This window comes from Chionomys nivalis, chromosome 25, assembly GCF_950005125.1.
Source record: "Chionomys nivalis chromosome 25, mChiNiv1.1, whole genome shotgun sequence".
Classification (NCBI taxonomy): domain Eukaryota; kingdom Metazoa; phylum Chordata; class Mammalia; order Rodentia; family Cricetidae; genus Chionomys; species Chionomys nivalis.
Window position 1 is genome coordinate 36716131 of NC_080110.1, and position 18206 is coordinate 36734336.

Here is an 18206-nt window from a genome sequence, read left to right on the forward strand (position 1 = left end):
TGTGTCCAGGAGACGTGACCTTTCTTCGCGTTTCCCTCTCCGCAGGAAACGCCCGGCCCTTCTTCAAAGAGCAGGTCTAAAGTGTCAGCGGCTCGTCCCCAGAGGCACCACTAGGAGTGCACACCCACCAGTTCGCCGGTCCCTCCTCTCCCACTAGCCCTCCCCAGGAAACCAGGGGTGGAGCATCCCTCAGGTCACGCCTCCATGACGCCTCCTCTAGTGTTCCCGGAAGCTGATGTCTTGCCCTGGTGGAGCTGATTGGCTGGTTGCAGTCTTGGGCATTGCGCGGGGATTTCTGGAATTGTTTTGGGCTGAGTTTGCATAAAAGAGCATGGCTGGGCCGTGTCTTCTCCTGCGCGAACTGCAGGGCCCCCTGAACCCCAGTAAAGACGATGAAGAGGAGGACTGTGCGCAGGAGGATGAGGAGGATCAGGATTCGGAATTTGTGGACGCCGAGGAGCTCTGCAGTGGCGGCATCAAGGCGGGCAGCCTCCCTGGGCGCCTCCGCGGTGAGCGAGCGCCAGCTGGGCCGGGTTTACAGGGTTCTTTCGTTTTTCACTGCTCTATGCCCGGCACCAATCGCGGTTGTCAGGTAGACCTGTGGCATCGCTGCTTCGCCGTACTTAACATGAAGTAGTAACAGTGATAATGGCAGTGACTCGGAGCACATACTATGTTAAGCTTGCCTTTTACGTATATGCAATCAGTTAATGTTAACAGTTGTTGGAGGTAGTTCTACAATCGAGGAAATAGATATGGTGCCCGTATCTCCACCCAGAAACAGAATTTTTATTTTTTCCGAGACAGGGTTTATTTGTAGCTTTGGAGCCTGTCCCGGAACTCGCTTGGTAGACCAGGCTGGCCTTGAAGTCACAGAGATCTGCCTACCTCTGCCCCCTAGTGCTGGGATTAAAGGTGTGCGCCACCACTACCCGGCTTTTTTGTTTTGTTTGTTTTTCAAGACTTGGTTTCTCTGTAACTGCCCTGCCTGTCCCAGAACTCACTCTGTAGAACACGCTGGCCTCGAACTCACTGAGATTCACCTGCCTCTGTCTCCCAAGTGCTGGGATTAAAGGTGTGAGCTATCACCACCCGATTCAGAATCTTTTAATTATTATACTGCTCTGCTTGACCCAAAGACGGAGTTGTTCTTTAGTAACTGTGCGAAAACTCACAGCTGTGCATGCACACAAACACACAGACACACACACACAAACATACACTTACATTTATATACATACACTTTCATGCACATGTACACACATATATATGTACGTACATTTATAATACACATATACATATACACAATACACACTTACACCACATACATACACACGTGTCCACACATTCACACATACATATAATTCATATATATACATATCTACTCACATTTACAAATACACATATACATACAACACAATGCACATATACGTGCATACATACATACATGCATACATACATGCATACATACATTCACACATACACATAAACACTCATATACATACATGCACACAGGTATATACACACATTTACACATATACATACACATAATACACACATATATAGACACACATGTCCATATATTTACACATGCATATATATGCATACATATGCACCCATATATACACACACATAAGCACATGCACACACATTCACACATGTATACACACATATACATCACATTCATGCACATTAACCCACATTCATACACACATGCATGTCCATACATTCACACACGTACATTCATACACATACATACACCATACATACACACATATACATGCACACACTATATTTGCATGAACTAGTACATTAATAGCCTCTGATCATGTGTGGCTGCTGAAACACAGCTAGTGTGATCGAGGAGTCGGATTTTAAGTATTACTGAATCTGAATTTAAATGCAAGGGATTTCGTGTTGATAGAAGTGCCCCTGGCTATTCTGGCCAAGCATTTGATCCTGGGATACCCCAGGGAGAGCAAATGATGATGTTGCTGTCTCAGTGGAAACACCACTCACGAATGAGGCAGTGTTCTCTAATCACAGAAGTACCCACACTTAGTACGTAGAAGGAATACCAGACAGTACTTGGAGAAGTGGTAGGCTTGGGCTTCAGAGCAGGTTTGCTAAAGAAGTGAGCTGCACTGAGCTCTGTAGTAAAGGTAGGGACTGCCCAGGAGAGGCAAGCACAGCTGAGGGATCTGAGCCACTCCTCAGAGGGAGGCGCCATGGCCAGTTCTTAGAGATCCACATAAAGGCCGGTAGCGGCTGAGGCGGTGGTGGTAGGTAGACTGGATTTAGAAGAACAAATTTATGGCTTTCCCCGCTCTTGCTTCCAGAATGCATAGTTGGAGAGGTGTCCTGTTGTAGACAGGGAGTCAGAGAAACAGACCGGTAGAATGAAGTGTTGGAGGCAGCAGGAAGATGTCTGTATGGGGGTGCTGCCTGTGTGGATGTGTGAGGGGATTAGAGAGAGGAAAATATTGGGGGAACCATTGCCAATTTCGTGTTATCTTTATCTTCTCCCTTCTTTTAGTTTCTATTCCTGATGAAAATACTGGAGAGAAATGTACCGTGTCTGGACGCTTCCCACTCACAGGTTCATGGTGGCGAGTGAAGGTTCGGGTCGTAAAACCTCCGCGATCCAACATCTACCAAGCTCAAGGGTTTCCATTCTACTATCTGCAATCTGATATGTCGCCTCCAGGCCAAAAACACATCTGTTCACTTTTTCTTAAAGAATGTAACTATGAACGCAGAGATGACTTTATAAAATGGGTAGAGAAAGTGTCAAGCTTTAAAAATCTAAACTTTGAAAATCTGCGGGAAACATTAAGAAATTTCGACAGACAAACTGAACAGAAAAACAAAAAACAATCTACACAGAATGAGCAGGATGCAATGAGATTGCCTGTGGAGGAATCATGTAAGTATGACTTTTATTAGTGAATTTTTGCCTTCCAGACATTGACTGACTGGAAGTTCTGCAGCTGCTGGTTCCTGACGTATCTTTGCATGGCAAAAACTGAGGCTCTTGGATCAGAAAATCTCCATAATATGAAATGCTCTATAATACAAAAGCTTTCTGCGCATGGGCATGATACGATAGGTGATGTTTCTCATCCATATACATGAATGTGATCATCCACAACATTATTATTTTTACAGTGTTATTTTTAGCCTATGTGTTTAAGATGCATATGAAAAATGAATGGGTTGTATATTTAGGCTTGGATTCCATCCCCAAGCTTTCGCATAGGTAAATATTGTAGATTATGGAAAGAAAAAAATCTCCAAATATTTCTCCCAAGCACTTCAGATACAAAATTCAGAAAGCCTAACTCCAGCCTGCAGACTGTATGTGGGCAAGGAGGCTGTGAATGTGGCCCATGGTGACTTAGTGACCTTTCTTAAGACAGGAGGTTTATTTATTTGTTTTTATCTGTAGCTCAGTTATTGGTTTTCAGTTGTGAACTTCTTAGGTGACAATGTGTTGCAGCGTCAAAAGTTTGGACATGCCTATGTCTACTTTGAAGTCAGTTTGATGAAAACATTACATTACATTTGGTGGACTGCCAGGATTCTATTCAGTGATCTACAGGTTTCTGGAGATCCCACCTCGATATTGTGGTTCTGGTTCTTGACTTTTGAGTTTATGGAGAGTACTGAGTCAATAAGATAAAACTCAGCTATTACTCTTTCTAAGAAGACTAAAGAGAAAGGAAAGCTTTGGAATAATCTGTTTTAAAAATATTTCAATTCCAAATGACTTAAAGTAGCTTTACAACGTGGTTTTCTCTGGACATCCATAGACAGAAGGCTTTTCCTTTCTTGGTGAAAGCAGATGAGTTTTGCATCACACCAAAATGGCTCGGAGGACAGAAGAACCCTGGTTACAACTGGGAAAGTAGCGGTAAAGGTTAATGAAGAAATGGTTTATTTTTGTGCTTACTTTTAAATTTACCCTAATAGGATGCATCAGAGGATTTTTAAAAATGATTATATTGTAAACAAAAGACTAAGAAATATTAAGTATATAATAAAGGACAGAAAGTTTGGTGTTGATAACAAAGAAACCATCTTGGTAGGAAGAGTTCTATTAACCTTCTTAGTGATTCAGCTAAATTAAGTAGTCTTTCAGATTTAGGTGTCTTCAGCTGGTTGTGGTAAGAGAAAACTCTCCCAGTTCGTCTTTTGGTCTCACTGCTATGTTTTGCCTTATTCTTTCTCGATCCCCTGCAGTCCCGTTTGTAAGTGTAATGACAGCTTTGCAGTTCCCAAAAGTCATGGAGTTCCTTCCAATGCTTTTTCCTCGACACTTCAGAAAGCTTATCAGCTCAAGTTCCGCAGAAGTGTTACAAAAGATTGACGACGTCTTGGGTACTGAGCCATGGAAGCTTGGGTTCCGTAGAGTAAGTAAGACATTTGTTCAGCATTTAGTAATCTTGTGTAAGGCAGAGTTCTTCCAATGTGGCCATGTTTGAATTTCTTTCTGCTGAGAATATATGTGAATTTAGTGTTGGGTTTTTTTTTCCTTGGTTGTCATAAGTCTACATAAATGTCTTAGTTCTATAATTCTGACACAACTGTGAAGTTAATAAATAATGAAGTCAATTGATTAATAAACAGAAACCAACATAGCAAAATGTATGGCATTCAGATCATCACTATTGATTTAATCATGCAGTGTGTTATGATATAACATGCTTTTCTGTCACTCAGTTGTCATTTGTGTCAGTCTCATTGAAGACAAATGTCCTTTGGGCTTCATTGACTCCATTTGCTCTGCAGTTCAATCTCCCACTTCCCAGTATGACTATTGAAGACTTATATATCCTCAGCGCACATCCCACTGCTATCTGCTTGTTAAACTGGCCCAATAACACCCTTTACAAGTCCATATTTATTCTTACTGTCAGAGAAGAGGAGTTGAAAATGCCGCTTGAAGGCCTGGATGGTGTTAGAATTAAATGTGATTCTTAAAACTTGGTAGCTATGACACGGTTTTCCAAATGAAAACACAACTGATTAAGTTTAACGATCTCCAGCATGGGAATTAAGACATCACTGCCTCCCAAGCCAGCATGAAAGTAGAGCTGTTCTTTGACGGCCTTCTCCAGAAAGGCCTTAGACTTAGTGGCAGCAGAGGAAGGTAAGGCAGGAATTACCCATGATCCATCATCATTCAGCGGGGCTCAGGTCTCTCCTCCCCTTCATGTTAGTATTTAGAAGTCTTAAAGTGATCCAGTCTCTTTTTGGTGGGAAGAGTCCTATCTGGGGAATTTAAGCATAACTTACTTACTCCAGTGTGCTAATCTTTCCTTCCTCAAAGGACACCAATCTTAGGAGCTGCAGACCCATTCTGAGAGTCTCGTTACTGTTATGACATTCTTTGAAAGGCACCATCTCCAGCTGTGTCACTTTCAGGGACAGTGGGGCAGTGTTTGCCTTATGAGGGAACGCTAGCAATGGAGGCCTCAGGAAGGGCGGAGCTGAGAGATCCCATGGTGAAGTGCCCCTCTGCAGTATTTGAGAAGAATTACTGGTAGACAAGAATTATTGGTAGACACGTGGAAAACTGAGCAAGCCAAGAAAATGAGGCAACTGTTCATGTCCCAATATGTGCAAAGGCCCCTACAAAAGTGCTGTCAATACAGACAGCCTCTCCCCTGGGAATCATACTTATATATTACATGATAAACACTGACTTAATTGGACTGATTAACTAGATGTGTGCTACAACTTTTTTCACAGATAAGAAGCCTGTATCAAGGTGATGGCACAAGCTCTTACAAAGCCTTTCCATTGTAGAAATTTAATTTTTTTTTGTGTGTGTGTGTGTTTTTTTGAGACAGGGTTTCTTTGTAGCTTTAGAGACTGTCTTAGAACTAGCTCTTGTAGACCAGGCTGGCCTCGAACTCACAGAGATCCACCTGTCTCTGCCTCCCGAGTGCAGGGATTAAAGGTGAGTGCCACCACCGCCTGGCTTCTTAAAGGGTTTTTTAAAAGTCAAGGAAAAAGGTCAGTGATACATACAACGTGGAAGTCAATTCTGGAAGAAGAAAGTGTTAGTGATGTTGTCTTTAGGAGACTTGGGAAAGAATAAATCAGGGGATTCCTGCGTGTGTAGCATTGCTTGACATTGAAAATGGTGACTTGAAAATTATATAACTGCTTTATTAAAAAAGTTAAAAACACAAGTATGTATGTATGTAACCTTCTCTCCAAACTTTGTGCAAATACTTATTTTCTAGAGCTTGAAAAGGCTTAAGTCAACACAGTTTCAGCCGTAGTTATAATAGCTAACTATCGCTATGTATACCTTGTATAAGGCATCCTTAGCTGTTTCCCTAAAGGTAACCTACCGGGAGATGAAGCTCTTGAGCTGCGAGGCCAGCTGGACCGCATTCAGTCAGTGTCCCTCCCTGCTGCAGCTGATGACTGCGCTGCACAAGAATGCATTGGTCATATATTCTAAGCTGAAGCAGATATGTAGAGAGGACGGGCACACGTGTGTTGAAGTAAAAGACTTGACTTCGGCCGTGTCAGACTACATGCCTTTCCAGGAAGCATGCGATTCTCTGGAGTTCATGAAGAACCTCGACGTGGTGACCTATGAGAAAGACCGTGTCTTTCTTTCCGAACTGTACCAGGCCGAGCAAGGCATTGCCTCCTCCATCTGCGAGCTGATGAACAGACCCCCGTGGCGTTTGCAAGTGGACGTGAAGCACGTCCTGGCGTCGATTTGCAACGGCAAGGCCAAAGATTCAGAAAGCGTGGAGGCCTTGGAAGGAGGTGAACCGGAAGAAGCGGGGTTAGAGGGTCTTTCAGCCCCGCAGGACAGTGGTGACTGTGTTAGGAATGATGAAATGAACGCAGAAATAAACGATGTGCCACTGGATCAAGATCAGGTGGCCGCCCTGGAAATGATTTGTGCCAACGCTGTGACCGTCCTCAGCGGGAAGGGCGGCTGCGGGAAGACCACCATTGTTAGCCATCTTTTCAAGCACGTGGAGCAGTTGGAAGAGAGAGAAGTGTGGCAAGCTTGCAGAGATTTTGAGGAAGACAGGGATGCCTCAGAAGAATGGCTTGCCTTTCCTAAGCAGGGTCCAGCAGCAGAGGACAAGGCTGTAGAAGTTTTGCTCACGGCGCCTACTGGGAAAGCGGCTGGTTTATTGAGGCAGAGAACTGATCTTCCGGCTTACACACTGTATCAGGTAAAACCTTTGACGCCTTTGTGTGTAGATAAAACGTTTCCCTGAAAGCATATTTGCTTCTTATTCAGAGGTAATCAGCTTGTAAGGTTTTTTTTTTTTTTTTTTTTTTTTTCCTTTTTGCTTCCACCGTGTTATAACATACTGCTTGCTGTAACTTGTGCTAGAGACGAAATTCAGGGTCTTGTACCAGTCAGGCAAGCTCTTTACTACTGACTGCCATTCCCAGACTCACGAGTTTGTAGGCCCCTCTCCCACGGGGTTTTTACATTTTATTTGTTAGTACAGTATCCCCCTGCCTCATCCACCCTCTCGCATCCTCTCTTTCCATCATGTCAGGCCCCAGGAGCCTTGCCTTTGCTGCCTGGGTCCTTTAGACTTAGCTAAGCAAAGAGTTTCCCCCCACTGCTTGGACTGTCCTCAAGGTCCCAAAGCGGAGATTTACATCACTGATTTCAGCTGGGCTATAGCCAACCTCTTCCCTGCTGTCCCCTGAGCCTCCCCCAGCTCCTGTTTAGTGAGCACATGCCTCAGATATTTAAACGCCATGTTGGGTACATCCGGCCAGGCTAGTTTCTCCTTCTCTGTATTTCCTCTAAGTTGTGTCTCAGGGTGCTACTTCCTGGACGTGAACGGACTCAGCCCTTCTGTGACTTGCTGACACACTCCTCTTCTCTCTGTGACTTCATTTGGATCAGCTCAGCCATGATCAGGGTGAAATTCTACTGAGAAGGAGGTGCTTAGTGGTTTCAGGCTCCTTTTCTGGCTGTCTGCCCTCTCTCTTACCACCTAGATAGACATAGGTTGTCAAGTTAAACCGCACACTATTGTAAATGACGTCATGCAATCTGACTTTATTTCAGCCAGTCCTGCTGGGGACGGTCACCTTCCTGCAAGGTATCCATGCTCAATAGGCTACCTGCCTGAGTGTCACTTGATGGCCATTTTGGTCATCAGACCATCTTTCGAAGTCCCCCATTACTCATCTACAGGGTTCGATACTCGCCTCAGAACTATTCTCCCATGGCTAATAGGGTTGACTGTTTCTGTTAAATGTCTCCTAGGTCCTTATTGTAGAGTAGCTGATCATTTAGAGCAGGCCCACCCAGGGTGGCCTAACGGTAAACTTCCCAGTTTGCAATGAGAATGGACAGAAGCTCTGAAAGAAAAGCGGGAGACTGTGTCCCTCATTGGCATATCCTTGTCATGAACAAATGCCAGTGGAATCATAGTGTAAATCATTAGATGTAGTTTAACTCCCCGCGCCTGTATTTCTCATGAGGACTGGTTACGCGCATGTCCCTGCTTCCTGGAGTGCTGGAGATGGAAGAAAAAGTCCCCTCTTACAGAATGAGAGTTCCATGGAGCTGAGCACTCTGTTCTCTGCTATACTTCTTTATGTCTTCCGTCTGTTTAGAGATTTGAAATGATTTCATATGTTTGCTAGAATGAGTACTTTACTTGATGAGAGTGTAAAATGTTGAAGGGCAGAGTTCCTAACTGTCATGTTATGTGTGTTATGAAGAAGAACTCTAAAGCGCTTTGGAGGCTCAGGTGAGAAGGGTGTTTTATTTAGGGCAAAGCTCTCCGGATGCACTGGGGAGGGTGCCCATAGTGTGTAGGGGGTTTGGCGTGACTTACTGATTGGAATGTAATCTATGTATTGTAGAATGATTGAAATAAACCTAAGGACAGGGATTTTGAGCTTTAGCGGGTATTTTCCATTATCTCAGAAGTTTGGAATACTTGAAAGGGACTTAGGAGAAAAAGGATTAGAATATTTCAGAAAGTGAAAAGAAATAGAGAAATTTCTCCATGTAGAACAATGGGAGAAGTGGGTTTTTTTCTGTTGTTGTTTTTTGTTTGTTTGTTTCTTTTTCTTTTTTTGCAAGAGAAACTGTGATTGAAACTTATTTATTAAGTTAAACCCTAAGCTCACTGGGAAACTATTTTTTTTTAAAACTGTTTGAGCCTTATACAGTTTGGATTTTTTTAAATTCCCCTTTTTGTTCATTCATCCCTTTATATGGTATGTTCTACCCATTTGCCTTCTCTTTATGTTTTATCCCCCCTCACCTGTCTGTCACAGAAGCTTTGTTTTTGAAACCACATGCTTCCTAATTTCTAACCTGATTTTTTTATATATATACTTTACTTACAGGTCAATTATAGCTACTATTTTTGGAAGAAACTTAAGGCGGACAAGGCATGGAAATTCTCTACAGTTCGTGTTCTGGTTGTGGACGAAGGAAGTTTGGTGTCTGTCGGAATCTTCAAATCAGTTTTGAAGTTATTGTGTGAGCACGCCAAACTTTCTAAACTGATAATCCTTGGTAAGTTAAAACACCGCGAGAGTCTCCACATTCAGAGTGTGCTGTGTCGTGAATGCCATTCCAGGCTTCAGCCTGTTGGCGGCGGCAAGCGAGCTGCCGGTTAGTAAGGCTGCCTGCTGTCCTTCCCAGCCTGGGCGGGTCTTCTGGCCAGTGTCCCAGCCAACTAGGACGAGTGAGAACGGCTGCGATACGTTATTACTCATTGCTTGAGTAATTGCTGTTAAAATAGTAAAAATGTCAGAGTCAGACTAAATCAGGATATAGATCATTTGGAAATAATAAAAAGTCTGAGTTATAGACCACTTTACAGTAATTTTATGTTTCTAAGCTAATAATTCAAATTAGGCTTTGCCAGCCTCTTAATCGGATGAGATTTAGTTAGATTCTGTAGAGGTTTAGTGATCAGTCGATTCTCTGGTTTAATTGTAATGAGCTTGTGTAGAAATACTATTTATTTTCGGTATTTGGGGATGTTTGATAAGCAGATGATTCTGTTAAATCTTTAGCATTCTCCCAGTTATCAATCTATTTTTTCTTTCCTCTAGAGTTTGGTTTTTTGTATCACACTGTGATTTTCAGTAGTCTAAAGCATTGTCATTTGGCGGCTAGGGTTTGTCTATTTTCACATCAATTCGGCTTATGCATTTTCTGTTTAGTAGGCTTGTCTTATGCAGTGAGCCGTGGCTTCCCCAGGTTCTATGTCACGATGAGCCAGACTGAATCAGTGAGCACCTACAAGATGTCTGGGGTTGGATTTTTAAACATATTCTAATGTATATTTTCTTAGTGGTTTTCCTGGGTCACAGTTAGAAAGAAGATCGGTTAAAAATTTGTCACCTTATTGTATATTCACACAGAATTTTATGTCATATTCAACTCAGTTAGGTTAAAAAAATATTTAGTATTTATTTGAATGTGATACTTGTATTGAGAATTCATTTTTAATTTCGTGTATTGCATTTTTATCAATCCTCCATTCTATCTCCTAATCCTCCCAGGATATTTAATATTCTTAAATAATTTTAGATAACGACTTCAGAGACTTTTTTCTACGTTACAAGAAGTCTACAATTATATTCTCAATTGGCAGGAAAAAAATAATTTCCAAATTGTAGAATCCTAGTGAAATCTGATCATCTTTATGCTCCTTCCTCTCTGTAGGTGACATTAGACAGTTACCCAGCATTGAGCCTGGCAACATGCTGCAGGACGTTTTTGAGACTCTTAGGTCAAGAGGGTGTGCCATTGAGTTAAAGACAAACCACAGGACAGAGTCCCAGCTGATTGTGGACAATGCCACCAGGTATGAACTAATGAAGTTCCGGAATTTTGTGTCTGCTGTATTAGCAATAAAGTGTTTGTTTATTTAAAGCCTTTGAATCAGAATGATTTAGTACAATGCTTTATCGTGTCCTTTTAGTAAACCCATTCTGTCCCTTTACCATAGCCTGTTGGCACAGTTAGAAAACCAAAGTCAGTATCTTTCATTCCTGGCCCAGCATAAACTATGGTTAACATTTAGGAGTGGGTATATTTCTTGACTTTAGAAGTACATATGTCTGATTCTTTGTATCTATGGGTTCTATATCTATGTGTGCAACTCACCAGATTAAAACATTTGAAAAAATTGCACGTGCATTGAACATGTACAGATTCTTCGCTGTGTGATCTCCCTGTCGTGATCATTTGTATGGCCTTAGGTATCATAAATCATCTAGCGATGATCTAAAATAAACTGGTAGTATGTACATTATATGAAACTACCATGCCATTTTTCCTTCAATAATTTATTTATTTTTATTTTATGTGCATTGGTGTTTTGCCTGCATGTATGTCTCTATGTGTGAGGGTGTCAGATCTTGGAGTTAAAGGTAGTTGTTAGCTGCCATGTGGGTGCTGGGAATTGAACCCAGGCCGTTTGGAAGAGCAGTCAGTGCTCTTAACCACTGCGCCATCTCTCCAGCCCCCTACCATGCCATTTTATATATGGGCTTAGCATCCACTTATCATCAGAAGATTCTGAAAGGCAATACATGGGGATGGCTGTATGGGAATTAAAGTTGTGTTAAGCCTAGAATCTGGACCTATGCCCAAGGTAACAGAGACTTGGAAATGAGTCTTAAATTCAAAGGAGAGTTGGAAAAGAAATTTCTGATAATTTCTGTGGGAGAAAAAGCCCAAAGCAGAAAAAGCAAATGTAGGTTTTGACTCTGAGATGAGCCCTGGAGGCCCGCAAGGCATGTGCTCCTCAGTGGAAGGACGTTCTCTTCCCCAGTGTTTCTATATAAGCTTTCGGGGTTCCGCTCAGGGCTCGGGTGTTTGCTTTCTCCATATTCAGTATGGTAGAGAATCAGGATTATTACTGTTCTGTGACTTTTAAGAAGATGTTAAAATCTCTAGGTGTAATGGGACCTTGGAATACTAAGAGATGGTTTTGTTCACTGAGTCAAATTTTATCTTTAACTTTTTACTGTTTTATAAATTCTGTTTTTGCTATGTGTACATTTGCTTGGTTGTATGTCACCAGGACCTTGAGCATATCAAAACATTCTTTCGTGTGCTGAACACCCTGAGTAGAATAGTAGGGATAGTAGGATTGGTAGGGATAGGGTAGTTATTGCAGACTTCTGTCAAAACACTAAGAATAATTGGATATTTAGTGTTCTTTTTATATAGCTTTTTTTGCTTCTACCCAAAGGCTACCTCAATCTTGTTAAATCCTTTTAAAGTCTGTCAAATGTTCAGGAAACTGATCAGTTAGAATTTGACTTTCTCTGGTCTTGGGTGCTCTTCTTAGCAACCCGTTCCGTGTTCTTTTCTTCAAGCCGTGCCTATGCCACCGCTTTTAATTTCATTACGTCCTCGAGTATTACTGACCTATGGGTCTCTATGACAACCAGGGGACGTGTGTTACAGGTCCTGGGCCACAAGCCAAGCAGGATTGCTAGAAACTTCCAAACTAACCCTAAGACATGGCCAGCAAGAGCAGCTAACTCCTTCCAGGTTGTTTCAACACTTCCTGGGGTGTGACTGAAGGCACAGAAGAGCATCTCACCTCCACACCTCTGTCTTCCTGGGCGTGGCTAAAAGCACAGAAGGACATCATCTCACCTCCACACCTCTGTCTTCCTGGGCCATGGCTGAGGGTGGCACAAAAGGGCATCTCACTCCCACATCTCTGTCTTCCTGGGGTGTGGCTGAAGGCACAGAAGGACATCATCTCACTTCCACACCTCTGTTAAGTCTGTTCCTAGACTCAGTCAGAGGCTCTGTTGCCGTGAGGCACCCAGACCTTGCCATCTCCTATAATTGGCTGGAAAATACATGACGGAAAGAAAGATGAAGAGGCAGAACCATCAGGCAGATGGGGTGCCTGACTCAGCTGGGAAAATGGGAGCATACATACAATCCACAGAACACCAAACAAAGGACAGGCATGCAGCATAGCATGGAAGGGCTACGTTTAGTGCAAGACGACTTACCTAGAAAGAGATATGCACCACTGCGTGCAGACTTGCATCCCAGGACCCTGAGTTCTGCATATGTGGCCTGGGGAACCCAGGAATCTTGACTCCATCTTGTATTACTTGACTGCATTTCATAAACTTGACTTGGTCTCATATCTCTCCCCTGGGACGCGAGGCAAAGACCTGCTTTATGCTATTTAGTGGTCCAGTTCTCAGCATGGGGCATGGCTCATGGTGTGATCATTTCTTTTCTGATACTTTTAGTTGGCTTGTAGTGGGGGAAGTGATTGATAAATATAGTACTGAAATCTCACAGTATTTGTAGTATATTATAAAATGAATTGACTGCTGTCTGCACCTGCCAGGCTCTCTCTTCCCGTCTTCCACTAACTGGTATGAATTAATGTAAGGGCATTTGGTTGCTTCATACACAAAGACACATTTGTAAGTGATAATGCTTATATATATATACATATATATATATATATATGTATATATATCACCTATATATTTATCTTTAATTTAAGAATCTCCAGGCGCCAGTTTCCCAAATTTGATGCAGAACTAAATATCTGTGATAATCCCACGTTACCCATCTCCATTCAAGATAAGACATTTATTTTTGTCAGACTTCCTGAAGAGGATAGCAGTTCTCAGTCATCGAAAGGTGAACACCGATCTAGTAAGTGTTGATGTAGACTTGCATGTATTTTAGTTTTGTGATATTGTCATTAAATGACTAGTTATGTATTATCGGATGCTAACGGTAGGTATTGCTAGTGAAAGATGGAGCACTGGAAATAGAGCAGCTTAAGGATTGTCAAAAGCAGGCGACTCTAAAGCAGCGGTCTCAGCCTCCCTAACGCTGTGATCGGTTATCTCTGTGATACAGTTCCTCATGCTGTGGGGACCCCCAGCCATAAAATTATTTTTGCTGCTACTTCATAACTGTAATTTTGCTGCTGCTATGAATTGTGGTGTACATGTCTGTTCTCCGATGGTTTTAAGTGAGCCTTGAAAGGGTCAGACGAACCCCAGAGGAGCTGTGACTCAGGTTGAAGACCACTGCTCTGGCCCATTGGGAGGGAGCTCTCGACACCATGTAAGGACTCTCATAAAATACTTGGCGAGCCCCTCAAGTGGCTGGAGATGGTCTTCTTTACTGAGTCTTGGCAATCCAGATCTCTTCAGGAGAAAGTAAGTCTTATTTAATGAAATTTTCCTATTACTTTCTGTGAGTATATTTGTGAAACTGTGGTTACCATTAAACAGATAAATACCACGTGTAATTTTGGGTATTTAATGTCAGCTTGTCAGGGCTGAGAAAGAGCATGGGATGTGGCATCTTCTCCCTTGAGCACATGACCCAAGTCACTTCAACATGCGTGAAATAACAATCAAGATTTGGTGCCTGTGATGCTGCTGGGACATCCATATTAAGAATACTTACGTAAATACTATTAAATATCATTATATTGCATATGGCAAATAATTGTATTTGAATATAGTTCTCTTGGTTGATTTCGTTAACTTGACACAGCCTAGAAGCTCTGAGAAGGGAATTTCAGCTGAGGAATCGCCCAGATCAGTGGCCCGTGGGCGTGTCTGTGGGGGTTTGTCTTGATGTTCATCCATGTGGGAGGGCTCAGCCCACTGTGGGTGGCACAATCCCTACATAGGTAGTCCTGGGCTGTATAAGAAATCTAGCTAAGCAAGAGCCAAGTGAGGCAGCAAGCAGGCTCCTCAATGGTGTCTGCTTGAAGATCCTGTTTGGCTTCCAGCTCTGGATTCCTTCTGTGATGGAATATGTCCTGTGAGCCAGGCACATTCCTTTTTCCCCTAAGTTGCTCACAGCAACAGAGATGAAGGCAGAACAGTAGCGAGGTTCTTCTGGTCTTGATTTAGATTCAAAACCAATTTAGCAAACTTTAGGACTAGCGTATCCTCAGGGCTGGATGAGGAATGATTTAATTGATTCTTCTGAGAACCCACTGTAGCGGGCACAGTTCTCACAGACACACCCTTTACACTCAGTCACCTCCCCTGGCAACCGAGTTGACACGCAGCTTCAAAACATCCAATTCTGTCCGCCATTGTGTGCATAACCAATCCCATCATTCATGTTAGTTTTATATAAATTAGATAATAAGATGTGTATTTTGTTAGCTGGTTTTAATTAAATGTGATAGCTAATGTGTCTTCTCCAAAAGCTTAGCTAACATAGGTACTAGTACAAATGAGGAAAGCAGGTGCTGGCTTTTCCTAACTTGCTTTCTTCGCAGCTCTGTATAGCATATCTCAAGCACTGCTTATCTTGGTACCTGTTCTATATATTAAAGAGAATGTACCTTAGTTTGAGTGAGCCAGGGTCTTGTGTGGTCCAGGCTTCCTCCTGTGTTCACCTTCCTAATCAGGGATTACAGGCCTATGGTGTCATGCCCCACTCAGGAGACCATTCTCTTAAAAGAAAAGCAAGTTGTCCATTTCCAAGTGCTGGCAGAGCTTAGCTGATTGCCCATTTTAATTAAAAGCTTTTGGTGGAAAATTAACCTCTTCTTTCCGAAAATTGGTTAAATATTCCTTGGAGAGGCAAACAGCACTTTCTCATTAATAAGTTATTGAGTAAATTGTACCCACTGTTGCAAAATACAGAGACCCAAGACGGGATCCATAACTGGGCCGGAATTTCGGAGAGGCTAAAAAGTGTTTTAAAAATCAGTAAAATGCACAGTGTATGCGGATATGTGAGACAGGGAGGAGAACGAGGTGCAGATCCGGAGACTTGGAAGTTTCTGCTCTAGCAAGCCAGGCATGACTCGGGGTGGTATGAGGTCAGCTATTTTCTGAAGAGCATTGTTTCTTCACTGGAGAAATGAAGGTCTCTGTGAGCAGTTGGCTTTGTCTTTCTAGAGCTGAGTACCACAGTGCCCCGTGATTCATCTGCTACAAATCCTGCAATGTGCCTGTCCCCCTACCCATCCTTTTTTTTTTTCTTGAGGCAGGGTGTCATGTAGCCTAGGCTGCTATTGAATTTACTATATAGCTGAGGCTAGCTTTGAACTCCCTATCCCCCTGCCTCCCTGCACTAGCATAACGGGCACGTGCCCTATGCCCAGCTCTCTGATCCAGGTGTGGTTTTTCTTTTTGTAGTTGTTGTTTTATAGACTAGGGTCTCATATAGTCCCCAAATCCGTATATATCTTTGAACCTCTGCTCTTCTGTTGGGGATCAGGAGTGGGTCAGCCACCATACCCAGTTCATGTGGTAATAAGGCTCGAACACAGTGCCTTAGAGCTGCTAGACAAACCCTGTAAACTGTATCCCTCGCCCACTACTCCGGGTTTTACTTTCCTGTGAGGCACGGTGACTTTTTTTGTACTGTTGCTGAGAGACGAGAGGAGAGCTGCCTGCCAGTGGACAGTGTGGAAGGGAATAAGTGCAGGACACCACGGTCAACCCTCTGAGCTCCGAAGGAGATGGCCCGCCACCTGCCCCTTTGGAAAATGACTTTCCCAAGCCTTATTTTCGCCCTCTCGGATGAGTGCGGTTAGTGACACATAGCAGCTGGCAGGGTATGAACACCACTAGAGGTCTTCCTGCTTGGGGCTAAGGTGTTAGTGGCTGCATGATGGGAGGGCTGGACATTACAGGAAGGAGAAAGTTGGGGGAAGGTGGGGCAAATGTCCTGTTAGGCTTGTGGCCACTTTGGAGCCGATGTAGAGATACCTGAATATTTTAAGTTGGCGTACACCTGCTAAGACTCAGCACCGAGTATGGTAATACTTTATATGATGTACTATTTAACTTATAGATTTCACACTCCAACTGACTTACCATGTAGTACCTCTGGGGCTTAAGCCTTTCTCATGTTCTTCCCACTGCCATGACGCATGCCGACAGTGACGTAGATGTTCCCACGGTGGCCTTGTATTTCATGTGGTGAGGTGTTTTGTGTGGAACTGCCAGCTGATTTTCCCACAGAAATAGCATTACAATTTGGCCATCTTTTTCTCTTTGCCAGATTTATATTCTGCGATTAAAGCTTTGCTCCAAGGAAAAGACTTTGAAAATGCAAAAACATCACAGTTTATTGCATTTAGAAGGTAAAGCTTTTATACTGCGTTAATATACTCTATTCAGCTTTTAAACATCATCATGTTTTAATGTACATTGTGCTTAGGGGGAGAAACTTGTAATTTTTCGTTTTTAATTCTCATTCTTACTCTGAAGTATCTTTTCGTTAGCCATGTCAGAAGGTATTCATAACAGGGCTGTTTTTTTTATCAAGTGTATTTATACTCTTACAGGAAATGTGAGTGGATCAAAACTTTATGTGGAGATAAAAACTATAAAGCACTTTTTTTTTTTTTTTTTTTTTTTTTGGTTTTTCGAGACAGGGTTTCTCTGTGGTTTTGGAGCCTGTCCTGGAACTAGCTCTTGTAGACCAGGCTGGTCTCGAACTCACAGAGATCCGCCTGCCTCTGCCTCCCGAGTGCTGGGATTAAAGGCGTGCGCCACCATCGCCCGGTCAAAAGCACTTTTTTTTCCAGCTGGGCATGGTGGTGCACGCCTTTAATCTCAGCACTCAGGAGGCTAAGACAGGCGGATCTCTGAGTTTGAGGTCAGCCCGATATACAGAGTGAGTTTTTCAGGATGGCCAGGACTACACAGAGAAACTCTCTCTCAATAAAACAAAAGAGAAACAAACAGAAAAACCAAAATACTTTTTCCTCGATAAAGTTGTGGAACCATCTTAAGGGATGTACTCTAGCAGCAGGGCGTGTGCTAGCATGCTTGCCTAGCTGGTGCAGAGCCCTCACTTCCATTCCCAGTTCACAACAACAGCAATTAAAAACACAGAGGCCCAGGGTACAATTGTCGGTGGACATCAGCCAGTGTGTGACTGTGTCACTGAAGTGACTCTGGGTTTCGTGTGTTTCAGGCAAGACTGTGACCTCATCAATGACTGCTGTGCTAAGCACTACACGGACCATCTCATCAAGTGAGCACCCTCTGACTGACACCCAGGGTACAGGCCTGCCTTGATTTGCTGTTTGTTGCGTACACAGAAGCCATACACTTTTCTCCTGTTTGTGAAGCATGATGGTCTCTTTAATTAGACGGATTATATATATGTCATTAGGAATTGGCCTGAGCACTGAGGAGAATAAGATGAGAAATAAGGAATGGTC

General features: G+C 42.9%; 1 protein-coding gene across 1 annotated transcript in view; it reads left to right on the forward strand.

Annotated features, from left to right (window-relative positions):
* Window positions 1-301: 301 nt before the first annotated feature.
* The window catches only part of Helb (DNA helicase B), a 32471-nt gene continuing 14566 nt past the window's right edge, over window positions 302-18206 (forward strand). The window contains exons 1-9 of the mRNA XM_057757639.1: window positions 302-509; window positions 2537-2926; window positions 4243-4412; window positions 6357-7217; window positions 9376-9547; window positions 10709-10850; window positions 13542-13696; window positions 17036-17117; window positions 17957-18016. Coding sequence (XP_057613622.1) covers window positions 332-509; window positions 2537-2926; window positions 4243-4412; window positions 6357-7217; window positions 9376-9547; window positions 10709-10850; window positions 13542-13696; window positions 17036-17117; window positions 17957-18016 — 2210 coding nt within the window. The 5' untranslated portion in view covers window positions 302-331. The remainder of the gene's footprint in view (window positions 510-2536; window positions 2927-4242; window positions 4413-6356; window positions 7218-9375; window positions 9548-10708; window positions 10851-13541; window positions 13697-17035; window positions 17118-17956; window positions 18017-18206) is intronic.